Source organism: Netta rufina (assembly GCF_964035555.1).
Source record: "Netta rufina genome assembly, chromosome: Z".
NCBI classification, from domain to species: domain Eukaryota; kingdom Metazoa; phylum Chordata; class Aves; order Anseriformes; family Anatidae; genus Netta; species Netta rufina.
In genome coordinates, this window is record NC_140126.1 from 9,602,451 (window position 1) to 9,617,364 (window position 14,914).

Here is a 14,914-nt window from a genome sequence, read left to right on the forward strand (position 1 = left end):
TTGCCGTTAAGTGAAATGCACTGACTTATGTTGTTCTATGTTATGACTGCCATTGAAGTGGCAGTCATGAAGCCCCATGAGAGCTGGAGATAATCACAGAGGTGGAATTTGGAAGCTAATCCATGATCCCAGTTAAAAATGTAGATAATTTAACTTCTGTAATGAATTTCTAGATTTTTTAAAAATTAATTTCATTAACCTCATAGATTCCTTCTTTTGGAAAGTAATTGTATAATGAGCAATGATTTAATCAATCCATCACAAGATCATTAGTTATTACTGATTAAGAACCAAAGAGAATTTTACTGTGTTCTAAAGAGGAAAAGTAGGAAATCTTCTACTGTTTTCATTCTTTATTAAGGTGTTTTTTTTTTTGTTTTGTTTTTTTTTTTTTTTTGTTTGTTTGTTTGTTTGTTTTTTTCCTTCTTAATTATTCCTCATATTTTAGGGCTATAACCACGAAAATAAAAATCTGGAATTGGTCTCTTACTTCTGATTTGTCCCCTTTCCCTCAGGTTATCACATGTGTGAGGGGAAACATTTTTTACCTTTATATGTATTTCAGTGTTTTGTTGTTGTAACACTGTTTCCACAAAGTTGAATTTGTCTTTTTTCCTCCAGAACCCTGTCAAGAAAATTCCAGATTCTCATGAAATTACACTCCAACACGGGACGAAAACAGTAAGTGGTAACACATTTCCAACATTTCTTATTTTTCTCTAGAACTGATCCAGTCTATTAAGTAAGTTACTGAATATTTATTGTCGGCTGAAATCAAGAAGCTGATCTGTTAATTTTTTTTTTTTTTAGTCTAGTTCTTTTCTTACTGCAATGAAGGTGTGCTTTTGGACTGACACCTTTCCTTTCTGATAAAAACCCAAACTTGAATTCATTTGACTGAACCATTGTCTCATTTTCTTCTTCCTTTTTGGCAAATTCATACTCTACAATTATTAGATAGAATTACTCTAGACTTCTCTCAACACCTTTCTAGTCTAGACACAGTTCTAATCTAGACCTTTCTCTGACTTTTCATGCTTTTCAAGGAGGGTGTCATTGCTGAAGTTTAAAATGACCGACCTTTCTGTAGCAGAATGTAGGTCTCCTTCATTTTCATTGAATCTTTAAGTGCCTTTTATAAGCCATCCTCAGTTTCTTGAAACTGTATTCTTCCTTGTCGTTAACTGCATCTTTTTAAGGTTTCATCTCAAATATTCCTCCTTCACTTTCTTTTAAAGAAACACTTTCTGGCTTGGATCTTGTGTCTTTGTTCTCAGTATCTTTTCTTTTTTCCCGGGTAATTTCATCTTCCAACACACATTCAAACGCTTTTATGTGTTGCTTGATCCAAGATCTGGTTCTACAAAGTAAAAAAATTTTTCTGGCTATGACTAGCTCTGAATCCATTCCCAAATCATTTCCCCATCTTCTTCTTTGGTCTTAAAAGAACACGCTGCTGCTGTTTATGGTCTTCACTTTGGGCTATGACTTAAGTTTCAGGGAGAAAATAATATTAGAATTCCTTTTATTGTTATCATATCTCTGTGACAGCACTGTCAGCTAGTTAATAGAACTTGTCAGTGAGAGCGATCCTGAAAATTTCCAGAGTGGGATGGGTGTAAGAAAATTCAAACAAAAAATCCTTTGAGAAAAGTGCCTTTTGATGATCTTTTAAACAATCTGAAGAAATGTATTTTTAATTAATTTAATTGTAATTAATGTAATCATACATTTAATAATTCAGCATTTGATGGTATTAAATACATTTTCTAAATAAAGTTAGTAAATTTTTAACATCTGTAACAAGTTAAAACATTAAACATAAATAATTTGAATTTAATATTTTAATATTTAATAATTTGATCATTTATACACATTTTAAAGGAATTTACTGGAGGTTTAAATTTAACAGTAAAGATCATAAATGTTTTTATAAGCTTTCAGAAGTAGTTATCTGCAGAAGCACCTATTCATTAATCTTGTGTTGGAGTTTGTTGTGCTGTATCTTCCAGTGTAGAGAAGTGATAAGACCTACTCATTTGTTTTGTCATCGTACTTGATGTGCAGACATAGTGGGAGAAGAAGAAGAAAGAAATAACAAATACGTTGTTAATGAAAATACAAAAATACTCTTTGAATTTTAAAACCTGTAAAATATGCTTTTTATTGCACTTTAAACAACAAAAAAAGTACAGTTTTTATTTACGTGGTGCATGTAATACCTCTCAGTACTAATTTATTTTCATACTAATGCAAGTTACCTTCTTATTTTCCATGTTGCAGTAACTGCTTCTCTAGTATGTTTCTTGAATATACTTCTGAACAATCTTTATTATGTGAAGAAACACTGTTTTTTTCTTTATATATATTAAACCAGTAAATCTTCTGATTTTTACTGGTTTCCGAAAGTGGAAGCTCCTGTTATTTCTAACTAAAAGGCTTTGTAAGGGGGGAAGTTACAGTTTTGGAAGACTTCTGAGATATTTTGACTGCATGAGAATACAGCTGTCATCACCTAGAGCAGAGGTGAATTATAATGTGGATATGCATAGCACAGTTAAATTAGATTGGATGCAGGGAATTAAATATATCACTGGAAAAAAACAGCTATTCTGTAGAAGGACTATCTTTCCTACCTCCTCCCACCCCCCTGCCTTTCCTTCCCACCCCCCCCCCCCATGCCTTTCTTTTGTTTTTAAATTACGGGACTACTCAGCCATGTCATTACACAGTAAAAATGACAGTTGTATAAAGATGGGAGCAACCTGATATCTTGATATCAGTGTTTTCCACCAACATTTTAAATTACACTCGTCGTCTTATAGTCATACAGTGTACTGTATTTCAGCTAAACCTTATGTCCCATCTGTACCTCTTCAATCTAATGAAATTGGGTTTGATGATGACTGTATTCCTGTGCAGCTGAAAAGTCTCAGCAAAGATTTCCCAAGCTGGAGTCTTTCCAGAAACCTGATTAATTTCCCGCTTGCCTGGCTTGCACAGTGTAATAGGAGTTACTGTTCCCAGTGAAACTTCAGGGATATATGTATATATATTTCTCTTGACGCTTTTGATACATTGTGGGTATGAGAAAGAAAGCACACTGTTCAGAATACTTCTGATTATGTATTTGAACTTCTCATATCACAGCTGCTTCTTCCTATAGTAGTTTTTGTGGAACAGAGTACTTGAATCTGTTAATTCTAATGCATGATTAATCTGGAGATGCCCAGTGTTTCTGCTTGTTAGAAATCATGAATGAAATGAGTGGGGTCCAAAACTTGTATTTAGGTGATAAAAAGGGGCAATTGGCGGATGGGGGAGGGACATAAGGGATTGCATGTGTGTCGTTTGTAGGGCAAGTAAGTCACAGTGACATAACAGGTAAGTGGAATTGAATTCATTCTTAGGGATAGCACAAAGCAGTACATTTAAACATTTGATTCAGAGAAGTAAAAAATAAATTAAAAGGTTGGATTTATTTGCAAGTGTGAACTAGATTTTGTGGGGCACTGGTTTAGCTTGACTGATGATTCTTTGGATTCTTTAGAAGAATAAGGTTTTGGATCTTCTCTAAAACATAAGCCTTCTGCAAGTAAATGCGTCTAAAACAGTGCAGGACATCTAGGTGAAGAAGAAATTGGTTGCTTGTTCAGCAGTCAGCATCATTTTTGCATCTTCCTGTTTTTTTCTGGACGTATTTTCTTAAAACTGTAGCCTATACCATGGTGTTATAAGTTTGAAACGCAGTAAGGTAAGAGCCTAAGGAGCAGCATGAGCCTTAAGAAGATGGCAACTAGAAATGAATTTTTGATAAAAATAAGGAATATATAAATTAACTTTCTCTACATGAAACAAAAAAATGCAAACTCTTTCATTTAAGAAAACCTTAATTTTAGCAAAAACAAATTGTCCATCTTAAAGGATAAATTCAGTTCTTAACTGTTGTTTTTACATTACATTACTGAAACATTTATTTTTTATTACTTTCTCAACTGGACACTGAAAAGGGAATATCTTTTTGCGATTTTTTTTTTCTGTATACACAATGAATATAATCTGTATGTGCATATACTCTGTGTACAGAGTAGATACAGAGCAGCAGCACTGCATGCAAATTATTAGATTTTTTTCGTATGAATATCTGGAATATTTAAAAAGTTTAGGCACCTGGAAACAATTGACTTGATCTTTTTTTATCCTAAAAGTTTATGGCTAACCTGTAGCCATAACATTATTCTCATGTGTTGTCTTCTACTCAGAAAGTTATTTTTTTGTTGTTCCCAAGAACTGTCAAAAGTGTAAATGTTCTTGGAGTATAAGATTTTTTAAACCTTTTTTTTTTTTTTTTTTGATCTTTCTGGCTCATCACTGTATATCACTTTTTAGGCATTTTCTAGAGCATTTTCTTTCTATTAATGCTGCATTATTTTATTGTGCTGAGGACCGCTTTCTCTGAAATGAAAGGGTTTATGGATTTAATAATTATACATCTTACGTGGGATCACCTGTTTTTTGAGGATAATAAATGAGAGCATTCTTTACTCAAAGTTCTAAGTAGCCTTATGAAGCTAATTTTGTATGTCAGACAGACATACAAATCTTTTTAAATTTGTGACTTTTTTTTTTAAACCAAGTTTCTATATTTTTTTTTCCTTCAGGAGGCAAATTTAACCAATGTGCATATATGCGCACATGTACTATGTTGAGTATAGTGCAAAATCTTAAACTGATGGATATTAAATACCATTTCAAAATCTTGCTAGAACTATTACTTGTACTTTTGAAACAAGTCTAGAGTACAGTTTTGTTTTCTTCAGGGAAATGAAAGATATCCAAATTCATCATTGAGAAAATAGGAAAGCAAACAATGTAAACTAGCTGTTCTCTGTAGTCTTCAGTATTGTATTCAGATTATGTAATTTCCACCTTCATTTTCCATGCCCTTTTTGAGGTACTCAGACATTGTACAAGATGGTGAAAATTCAAAGACAAAACATATAAACTACCACACTGAATTATTTTTTTTTTTACTTTAGCAATACTTTATATTTTGTTTCCTTAAGAAGAATTACAGAAATAAAGAGAAATAAAAAACTTTGATCTTCTTTTTTTCTGTGTAGGTTTCTGCTTTGGGATTGGATCCTTCAGGTGCCCGTTTGATAACTGGTGGATATGACTATGATGTTAAATTTTGGGATTTTGCTGGAATGGATGCTTCTCTCCAGGCTTTTCGGTCACTCCAGCCTTGTGAATGGTATGCATAAAGACTTACATTTTCACTTGAGATATTGGCCGTGTTAATCTCCTAATAAAATGCACAAAAGCCTTGTAAGATAGCTAGCTTGAAAGGTTTTTCTATCTCATTGCACTTTCTGTGGTAAACGGAACATGAAACCAAGAACTTGTCATGTTACATCTTTACATGTTCTATCCAGACATATATTTTAATCTTTTAGAAAGGTATAGGTGAATTTGCAGATGGAATTGTCAATAACATATCTGCAAATAGATTATGAACTAAAGCTCAAGTTTATGTTCATGGGAAGGACATAACTTCTGTAGTTACTGTCAGTATTTATGAGGTTGTTGAGGGGATCATATTTTCATTAAATCCTTCTTTTCTGGAAGTAGTGATCCCTTGCACTGAACTAATAATAAAATGGCTATGTAGTACATGTTAAAAAAAAAAAAAAAAAAAAAAAACACAAAAAACACAAAACACACACACATGAAAAAAACAGACACAGCGTCTGACAAGATTATATTTATTTAAATTTGTATTGGCATATAGATATATAACAATACAGGAAACCTTTTTTTATACAGTGACTTTTGTACTGTTCACTGGCAATTCAGCCAATAAACGAACCAGGTTTGTGTACTTGTTACAGATAACTGGAATATCAATCTCCTTTAAAATGCCATGTCTTATGCACAGCTAACTTTCAAATATGCACACATATGGAAAAAAAAAGCATGTTTTTTCTAGAAAAGTACTATCCAATGGTTAGACATTAATTATTAATTAATTAATAATTAATTAATGAGACACACTTTATAAAATGCTTGGTATGTTTAAAAGGGATTGAAGTTTACGATGTGCAATAAGTAGTCCTTAGAATTTCAGACAATAATCATTAAAAATAGACGAAGCGAAAACTGAATTTTGGTCAGTTTGGAAAGTTGGGATTTCCATGACTAATTGTAGATGTACCAGTACTCCAGCTAATGAAAGACGACAAAAAGTTGAGGCCGCCTGAAAAGGAGCAAACTAAAAAGAGATTCTACTAGTGGTTTAAAATGTGAAGAATTAAAACAATAAAAATATGCTGTGATTTTGATCTTACTTTGACTTACTTTGTTACAGTAAATTAAAGAATAGCACATTTACTGTGAAAACATGACTTGGTAAACATGCATCTTTGGAGGGGAAAAAAAATTGCACATTGAGACTTTTCTGGCATGAATTTCACTTGCACAAGTGTGTAACAGAACACAAATGGCGTTTTCCTCTCATTTGTCATAACTGGCAATAAGAAATAGCCCACAGTCTTTACTTCCACAGGACGAGATTATTTTAACTGAAGCACTTCCATGTTGAGCAGAAGAGAAAATTCAAATTTAGTAGTACTTGGTAATAATGGTATAAGATGCAATTGTAGTCTTAGTACTAGATAGCACTGTGAGGATTCTTATATAACCTGTGTTCAGTTGTATATATATTCTTACTATATTTTTTCACTGCAGAATTTATGGCAAGGACTGTGCATTCACAGACCTTAATCTTGAAGAATTCTGAGGAGTTCTGGTATGGAAGCTTTAGGTGTTAGCAGAAATCTAGTTCTGGAGTCAAATACTTAGTTTCATTTTAAGAAGAATAAAAAGCCTGAGAAGAATTACACATTCTCCAGGCTCCATTTTGTAGCATAATATCAGATTACTATGTTAATTTCTCCTTGGATTTGAGACATAAGAACAAGAAAAAGAGAGCCTGGAAAAACAAAACAGTACCTTCAAACCACACCTCAGCATTAAAGATGAGGGCAAGTGTAAGGGAAATCAGTGATAAATGTGTGTAGAAATTAACAGTGTCACAGCTCTGCCAATGTACTTCCAGCAGAAAGTACTATGTTGGTTTGGCAGCTTTAAACCTTGGATTAATCCTATTTTAATCCTGTTAAAGTGAATTGCTTTTGTAAGTTTTCCAAGACTTTTGCTTGAACATTAATAAGAACCAAAAGTTGGTGTTTTTTTTTTTTTTTTTTTTTTTTTTTTTTTTTTTTTTTTTTAGGAATTGCCTCTGCATAGCCTTACTTTTGGTAACAGTCCAGTAAACATCTGAAAAACAATAACTTCTGGGTTGTACAAATACCTTATGTACAGCATGACTTACTGCATATGTTTTTTTAGACCAATATCGCACAGTTAGGAGGTTATTGTTATCCTATATCTAAAAGTTGTTATCCTATATCTAAAAAATAAACATTTTTTATTTTTTTTTTGTTTCCCCACATCCCTGATTTGATTAATTGTTAGAATTATGTTCCCATTATACTAGGTGTTGTAAAATCAGGAGGTGTTTTATGTTAGAAGAAACTTAAATGTTGCTCAAAGTTGAAAGCAAAGTTTGTTCAAACACACCAATATAGATTCTTCAGTATAGTTTATCAGTTGTCTGCAGAGAATATTCTGGAGTATAGATACTGTTTCTCTTGTGGGTTTGTTTTTATTTCTTTTCAGTGTTTCCTCTGAACTTAATGTGGTTGACCTTCTCCCTCCCTTTTGTGCTAGTATCCATTCTTGCTCTTTATGCTCAGGATGCTTTTTCAGACATCGCCTGTGATCTATTTCGGAAATTCCCAGATTTGAGTGTCTCTTTTCTACTAAAAATTAGAGTTTATAATACTTCAGCCAATTTGGCTGCCAGTTCATATTACATAATAGGGTACTTGAAGCAATTTTTGGCTTTTGAGTCATAATGTAATCAGTTTTGCCAAACATTTTTTGAATAAGAAACTTATGCTTAGTTTACATTTCTATGGTCAATGCAGATTTTCTAAAATATGTATTACAATGTTTTATGTGTTTTGTACATTATCTCAGTCTGAGGAGAGATTTTACAAATAATAGCTCCTGCTGAGTCAGTTACAAATTCAATACCATGCAAGACATAAAATGTTAAATTAAGTTAGAAATTGCATACTCAGATTCATTGATCACCTGAGTGTTAATTCTACTGATGTGAAATTTTATGTTAAAAAAATAGTTTTCATAAAGTTATTAGAATCTGAATGCACATGGTTATGTTTTTCACTAAGTGAAATATACTCCTTTGGTATAGAAATATTATTTCTTGATGCACTTGAACAATATTTTTTGTGATGATCAGTTTATTGAACATAGCTTGGAGGCCATAAGAATACAAATAGAATTGCAAACACATTGTGATCTCTGCTTTTCAGTTAATTTAACTGCAGAGTTGAAGTGTTAATATTGTTGTACACTTTCTGTTAATGTGCCAGGATATCACTTCTGGCAGGTGAGCGGTGGATACACTACTTTTTGTTCTCAACTATCCTTGTGATAGTGTGTAGTCTGGTAGGGAAACAAAAGGATATCTGCTTTGGATACAGTGACTTCAGAGAGCTTTGTACATAAAGCAGAATGCTGAGAGAAGACGTTGAAGCTGTCACTGGGGATGGAAATGGATTTATGCTTCACTTGCCATCATCCCACTTTGATTTAATAATTTTTCTTGTCCTGGTATTCAATGATTTCTGTCCCAAGCTTTTTCAGTCAAGGAAAGATGTATGTAAGAAAGCTTTTGCAGCAAATGAACAATCATTTAGGGTATAGTAGATTATTACCTAATGATATTTTTCCAGGTTCATTGGTGTATATATATTATATATATATATATATCTTTATTTGAATCTACATAGCAAACGATGGGAGAATGCTGACATATGATGAATTTCCTGCTGTACAATGTGTAATGGATTTTGATGTAGGACTATAGCATCCTTTTATAGTACTTTATAGATTACTGTAAATCCAGATGTTGCTTTTGAGAAGGTGAGGAAGAATTTTGAGCCCTGAAGAGCTGAATCTGGCATGCTATTTTTCACTTGGAGTTACAAAGCATTCTTAAAGTAAATATGTTTGCCAGAAATGACGTTTTAGGTGCCAACTTTGTAAATATTATTGTACAATGTGCTCTGTCATTAAAGAAGGAAGTCTGACACACACACACACGGGAATAAAAAGCTTTAATCCTGTGCTCTTAGATTTTTTTTTTCCATCTTTCTGATACAGGAATGTATATGGGCCTATTTCTGCAATGCATTTTCTCACCATTGACACTTCTGTTTTAATACTGGCTTTTTTTTTTTTTTTTAGTCACCAAATCAAGTCTTTACAGTACAGCAGCACAGGAGATGTCATTCTGGTTGTCTCTGGTAACTCCCAGGCAAAGGTGCTTGACAGAGATGGTTTCCCAGTAATGGAGTGCATAAAAGGAGACCAATACATTGTGGATATGACAAACACCAAGGTAAAGAGCAAAACCACTGTATTGACAGTATTGTGACATTTATTTAATTTCTGAATGAGAAACAGCATGAAGTTAATAAATAAGTGTGCAAAGCCCCCACTCTGGGTTGGGATGATCACATTATAGCGATACATGCTTGGTACCAGCTGGCTTGACAAGGACTACAGGTTACAATGGATGCTGGGCTGAATGTCAGCTAACAACTTAATTTTGTTGTAAATGAGACAAACTGCAAACTGGACTACGATAAGATACATGTGTCAGCAGATTAAAGGCAGTTTTGGGTTTTTCTTTCAGTTCAAGGTGAGTTTGAAGAAACTGAAAGAGGTCCGGGACCTTCCAAGGAAGCCAGGGCTCTAAAGCAATTGTGCTATGACGAGAGGTTGAAGCATCTGGGCTCTTTTAGTATGCTGGAGGTTAGATGGCAATCTAATAACAGTATACAGCTACTGGAAAAGACAAAATGGTGTTGTAGCCAAATGCTTCTAAAACAGCAACAGTCTTAGCCTAGAAGTCTATAGTGGTTTGTCACTGTAGAAGTTTTTCAGCACAATGGTACTGCAGCATAGGAACATGGAAGCCATGGAACCTCCAACTATGGGGGTTTTCAAGCTAGACAAAGCCATGGCTGACCTGTTCTGATATTGGCTGTCATCTGGCTTTGAGCAGGAGGTTGGCCTAAATGAACTCCATAGATCTCTTCCAAGTAACATGCCTATGACGCTATGAGAAATCCATCTCTTTAAAAGTGTATCTTGTAAAAATCTCCAGCTTACCCCATACTGTTGTCCAACCAACCAACAAAAAAAAACCAGAAACTATTGATCTGATATAGTCTCTTGCTTTCTTTTACTTTTCATCCTTTGCTGATCCAATTTACCCCATTCAAGGCAGGGGCAAGAGGAGAGAGTTACTTTTATGTCATGAGTGTAAAAGACTAATAAGGTACAGCATGCACATTTTTAACAGTAGTTGAAAATGCAAATGGAGAACAGCTGATTCATAGTTCTGAAGTATTTTAACAACTTGATTGGGTTTTGAGCACTTTGCATCCTTACAACCACAAACTATATGTGACAAGGATTCTGTTTACATAGATGATTTAAATTCAGGTCAGTTTTATAAATAGCCGAAGAGCCTAAAAAAGTAATGATAACATCTACTGCTCAAGCTGATAATAAAGATGATTTATTTATTGCTTGTAAAGTGTATTGCCAAATAACTGGGCTAAATACCGTTTTGCCTGAGGCTGTTCTTGTCAGATCACTATTTCTTTTGGCTAGTGATATGTATATAAAACCATCAAATGGTAACATCTGCTTTAGTTCTTGTTTACTTAAAAAATAATACAGATTTTCTTTCTCTTGTAAACTTCTGGAATTCCAATGTATTTTGGTCTGACAGTCAAAATGCTAAAATATTTGTTATATTGCCCCATTAACTTTACAGTATTTCTCCCCATATTTTTGCTTAAAGCAAACTAAAATAATTCCAGTATAACAGGAGTAGTTGCCAGATTTCTCTCTGAAGGTAGTCAATGATCATGTGTCTGTACTTCAAAGATGTAAAGCCAGCTGGACAAAAACATCTTATCTTTATAGTAAACATAATGACAGTCTCTTGCATTTGGCTAAAGTAATTTCCTTCTGATTTTTCATCCTAAAACAAAAGATTGTATCCTGTGTATTGTATCCTTCCTGATAATTCTTGTCATTGCTATTATTTTTTATGTGGCTAAAAACAATTTGCATAATATGGTATTAATGCATATTGTTTCATCCTTTTTCTGCGTTACAGTTCTGCCAAGATGAAAAGAACAAGTGTGATTCTATGCCATGGTCTGAGAGGAAAAAATATAAAAAGAAGGAAAATATTAATGTTTTTATCATTTGAAAATGAAAACAGGCAAGAATGAAGTGGATTAAAATACATAAAAAATTGTTACACCATTGTAACTTCAGTCTGATCAGAAGGGATTCTACTCTCAGTTTTTGAAATGGTTTTGCTTATGGATTGGAGTAAAACTTACAAAGCCTGTTAAGACTTCTTATAAAACCTTTTAAGACAACCTTGTGTTTATTTCCATAGGGTCATACAGCAATGCTTAATTCAGGCTGTTGGCATCCAAAAATAAAGGAAGAATTTCTGACATGTTCTAATGATGGGTGAGTATCAAAGCCTGTCTTTGTCAAGGTGTTTGTTTGGCTTTTGCATTTTAATATTGTGCCCTAATTTGCTTTAAAAACCTACCTTTTAAAACTTGATCAAGTGCTCAAGACAATGTTAGGTAAGATCAGGAAGCATAAATTTGTCATTTTTTAGGTTCCAGATGATTGATTTATTTTGTCTGTATTTTCTTTAGTTTTGTAACTTAAAATAGCTTTTGATATTTCATGAAAGAAGCTGGCTACTTTTACAAAAGTTTTACAGGAAGTTGATTAATTTTACAAAAATTCTTGGACAAAATTAAATGCCCCCTTTAACATTCTAGAGTATGTCTCGAGAGCAGAATGGTTCTTGTGTAGAGGCTCATGTAAATGAAGTCACCGAGAAGGTGACTTCATTTAATATTTTAGTTGAAGGTTGCAATTTACCTGTAATTGAATATTGAGTGATGTTGTAGAGGAGACTGTTAGAAATTATTTTGTTGTTTCATTAGTCTTTGTGGCAAGAATCTAACTTCAAAATGTTACTGTGGCAGTTGCATTAATCAATAAAGTTTCTTGCAGCTGTCAGCAGCAAGTTCATGAATGGTTTTGGGACTAATATTTTAAATATTTTAAAATTTTAAATATTTTAAAAATGCAATCTCCTTTTAAATATTTAAAAAATGCAGTCTCCTTTGCTCAAGAAGACTGAATTGGCCCTGAAGGTATCTGTCTGGTCAATGGTAGACCTAAGACGCCAATTATCAATTACTTTAAATGACTGTTTTTCCCCAAGGGGAAACAGCTTACCAGTTTAACACAACGATACATGAGCAAATGATTCTAAGAAGAAAACTGACAGTTTCTAGTAAAACTGTGCCAGAAGGGAAAAATACAAATCAAAACTAAATTGTAATTTATGGAGTGGTTCAATCATAAAAATACATGCAGGTTAAGCCTGTGTTTTTTTTTTTTTAAGTGTTTTTTTTTCAGCTTGTAGACATAAATTTTGCTTCAATAATAAAAATGATTATTATGTCTTATAAGTGTTTGTTGCTTTTTTAAAAGTAGAGAGAGTAGTAAACCTTCTTCATTAGTTTGAATACTTTGGAGATGTTGAGAAATATATCAAGACATTATAATTTTTTTTAGATTGTCTAAGTGTCTAATTCTGTACTGTGTAAACAACTGCATAACTAATATACCAAGTATGAATTCACTGCATCCTTGATGCTTGAATTGCAGTGAAATGCTCTGGTCAAGTAAGTAAAATCCAGATAAACACTGCTATAAATGGATGCATAATTGCATTTTTAGAGACACTATGTGGCTGACGTTATAGAAGTATTTTAAATCTATTTCATCCTGTTTTGTGCTAGTGACAGGTCTTTCCAGGATTTGGACATGTCATGAAAAGTAACAGTTTGGATTGTTTAATTTGCAATACAGGAATTAAAATGTTAAAGACAGTATTCCATCCATGGAATTCAGTAACAACAAGTTATAAAGCCTCCAAAATTTAATCAGTATTTAATATAATACTGGAACTATACACAAAGAAAATAGGAGTCTGAGTAGGGAAGGTCATCTGATTATGCCAGTGTATAATGAGTTTGAAAAACTGATATAATTAATATAAAGAGGTATATTCAGGTGTTGTTCTTATTTATTATATTGTGTAAAGTTTTGTTAGTGAGTAACACCTCTGAAAATGTACATTCCATTAGTAAATGGCAACAGTTGTTGATATTGTACAGTAATGGGTGAAATTCTGATTTAGTTTTCTTTGTTGGGTTTTGCCATTGCTTTTATAATGTGCAAGTGGAAATTAGGGTAGTGTCTAGTGATTTTTCCATGAGGAAAAATAGCTGCTGTAAGATTTCTTTATTACAGTAATTTAGCAGAGCATTTTACTTAGCAAAGTAAGATTAGAATACTTCGGTTTCATAGCAGAGATGTTTTAAACTAAAGAAAAATAGGCAGTATATGTGAGAGAATTAATTAAGAACAGCTATTGATTTTTGCTTGAAGAAAAAAGGTTTTCTGAATTTCAAGCAAAAGCATTAAAAAAGCTGGATTTATGCCAAAAAATCCAGAAAATAGGAAATTTGTGTTTTATGCTTATTATTCTGCATCTTGCATAAAATTTAGTTATGGGTGTGATTAAGTGTTGCATCTGTCTGTCTGTCTATTCTTTTATATTTTTTCTGGTATTTACACATGACTCTTCTGTGTTGAAAGACTCTATTTCATTGATTTGTAAAGCTGGCTTTTTGTGAGTCAATAGGTTTGTGCTTAATGAAATACTGGCAGAAATATGAGATGATTTTATGTGAAATCTTGATTTATGTTGCATGCAAAGCAAAGAAAATCTAAAATGGAACTTGAACTTTGGAGCCTGTGGTCTTATCAGGACAGACCAGAAGACTCAGTTTTTTGCTAAGAGGTCTAAGTGGGGATAGCATGTGTCAAAGTTTGCAAAATGTTGGAGTTGGATGGATGATCTGGATGCAGAACTGTGTTTGTGAAACACCTTTATACTAAGAGGCATTTGTTGAGATAGGCGAAGTTCGATAAAAGAAAATACTTCTTTTTGGATAGTGTCTGAATGTATTGTGGAATATGGAATATGCTATCCCAGGAGGTGGCGTTGTCAGGTTTGAGAGGGGATGAGGAGAGCCCAAACACAAGAAACGCAATGGGCATTCCTTTCTGGCATTCCTTTCTAACATCCCTTACACAACAGTTGTGAATAGTATGGGACAATGAAGGGAATAAACCATAATGGTGAGACTTGATCAGCATAGTTGTTGCTCTTAAAGACTAACTAGTGGGTTAGATGAATCTATATTTGGATGTAATCAGGTGTTTGTTTTTATGATGTTCTAATCTGCCAGTAACTTCAGGAAGAGAAGTATGTGGATTCTTCTCAAGGTAAAAAGCTGCTGCAAACCATTATCATATCTAGAGTTGATGTGGTTTCCATGCAAGTAGGTTAAATGTTGGTAAGATCTCTCTTAAGGAAATGCTGAAACAAAGCCCAATACATCTTTACATGGCTTTGTACATAGGGGTTTCGTAGATGTATCCCTGTCTTGACTCAGTCTTTCTACGGGGCATGAGACCTACCTGTACTTAGTTTTGATATTCTTGAAATTGTACACAGACATGATTTGGCATTCATTATCCTTGACATATTCTTTTACATCGT

The 14,914-nt window shown here is 33.3% G+C and overlaps 1 protein-coding gene across 1 annotated transcript in view; it reads left to right on the plus strand.

Moving 5' to 3' along the window:
* Positions 1 to 14,914, plus strand: part of WDR70 (WD repeat domain 70) — a 139,976-nt gene that overhangs the window by 37,717 nt on the left and 87,345 nt on the right. Inside the window, exons 6-9 of the mRNA XM_084305378.1 lie at positions 622 to 681; positions 5,124 to 5,257; positions 9,403 to 9,556; positions 11,645 to 11,721. Of these exons, the coding sequence (XP_084161504.1) occupies positions 622 to 681; positions 5,124 to 5,257; positions 9,403 to 9,556; positions 11,645 to 11,721 (425 nt within the window). The remainder of the gene's footprint in view (positions 1 to 621; positions 682 to 5,123; positions 5,258 to 9,402; positions 9,557 to 11,644; positions 11,722 to 14,914) is intronic.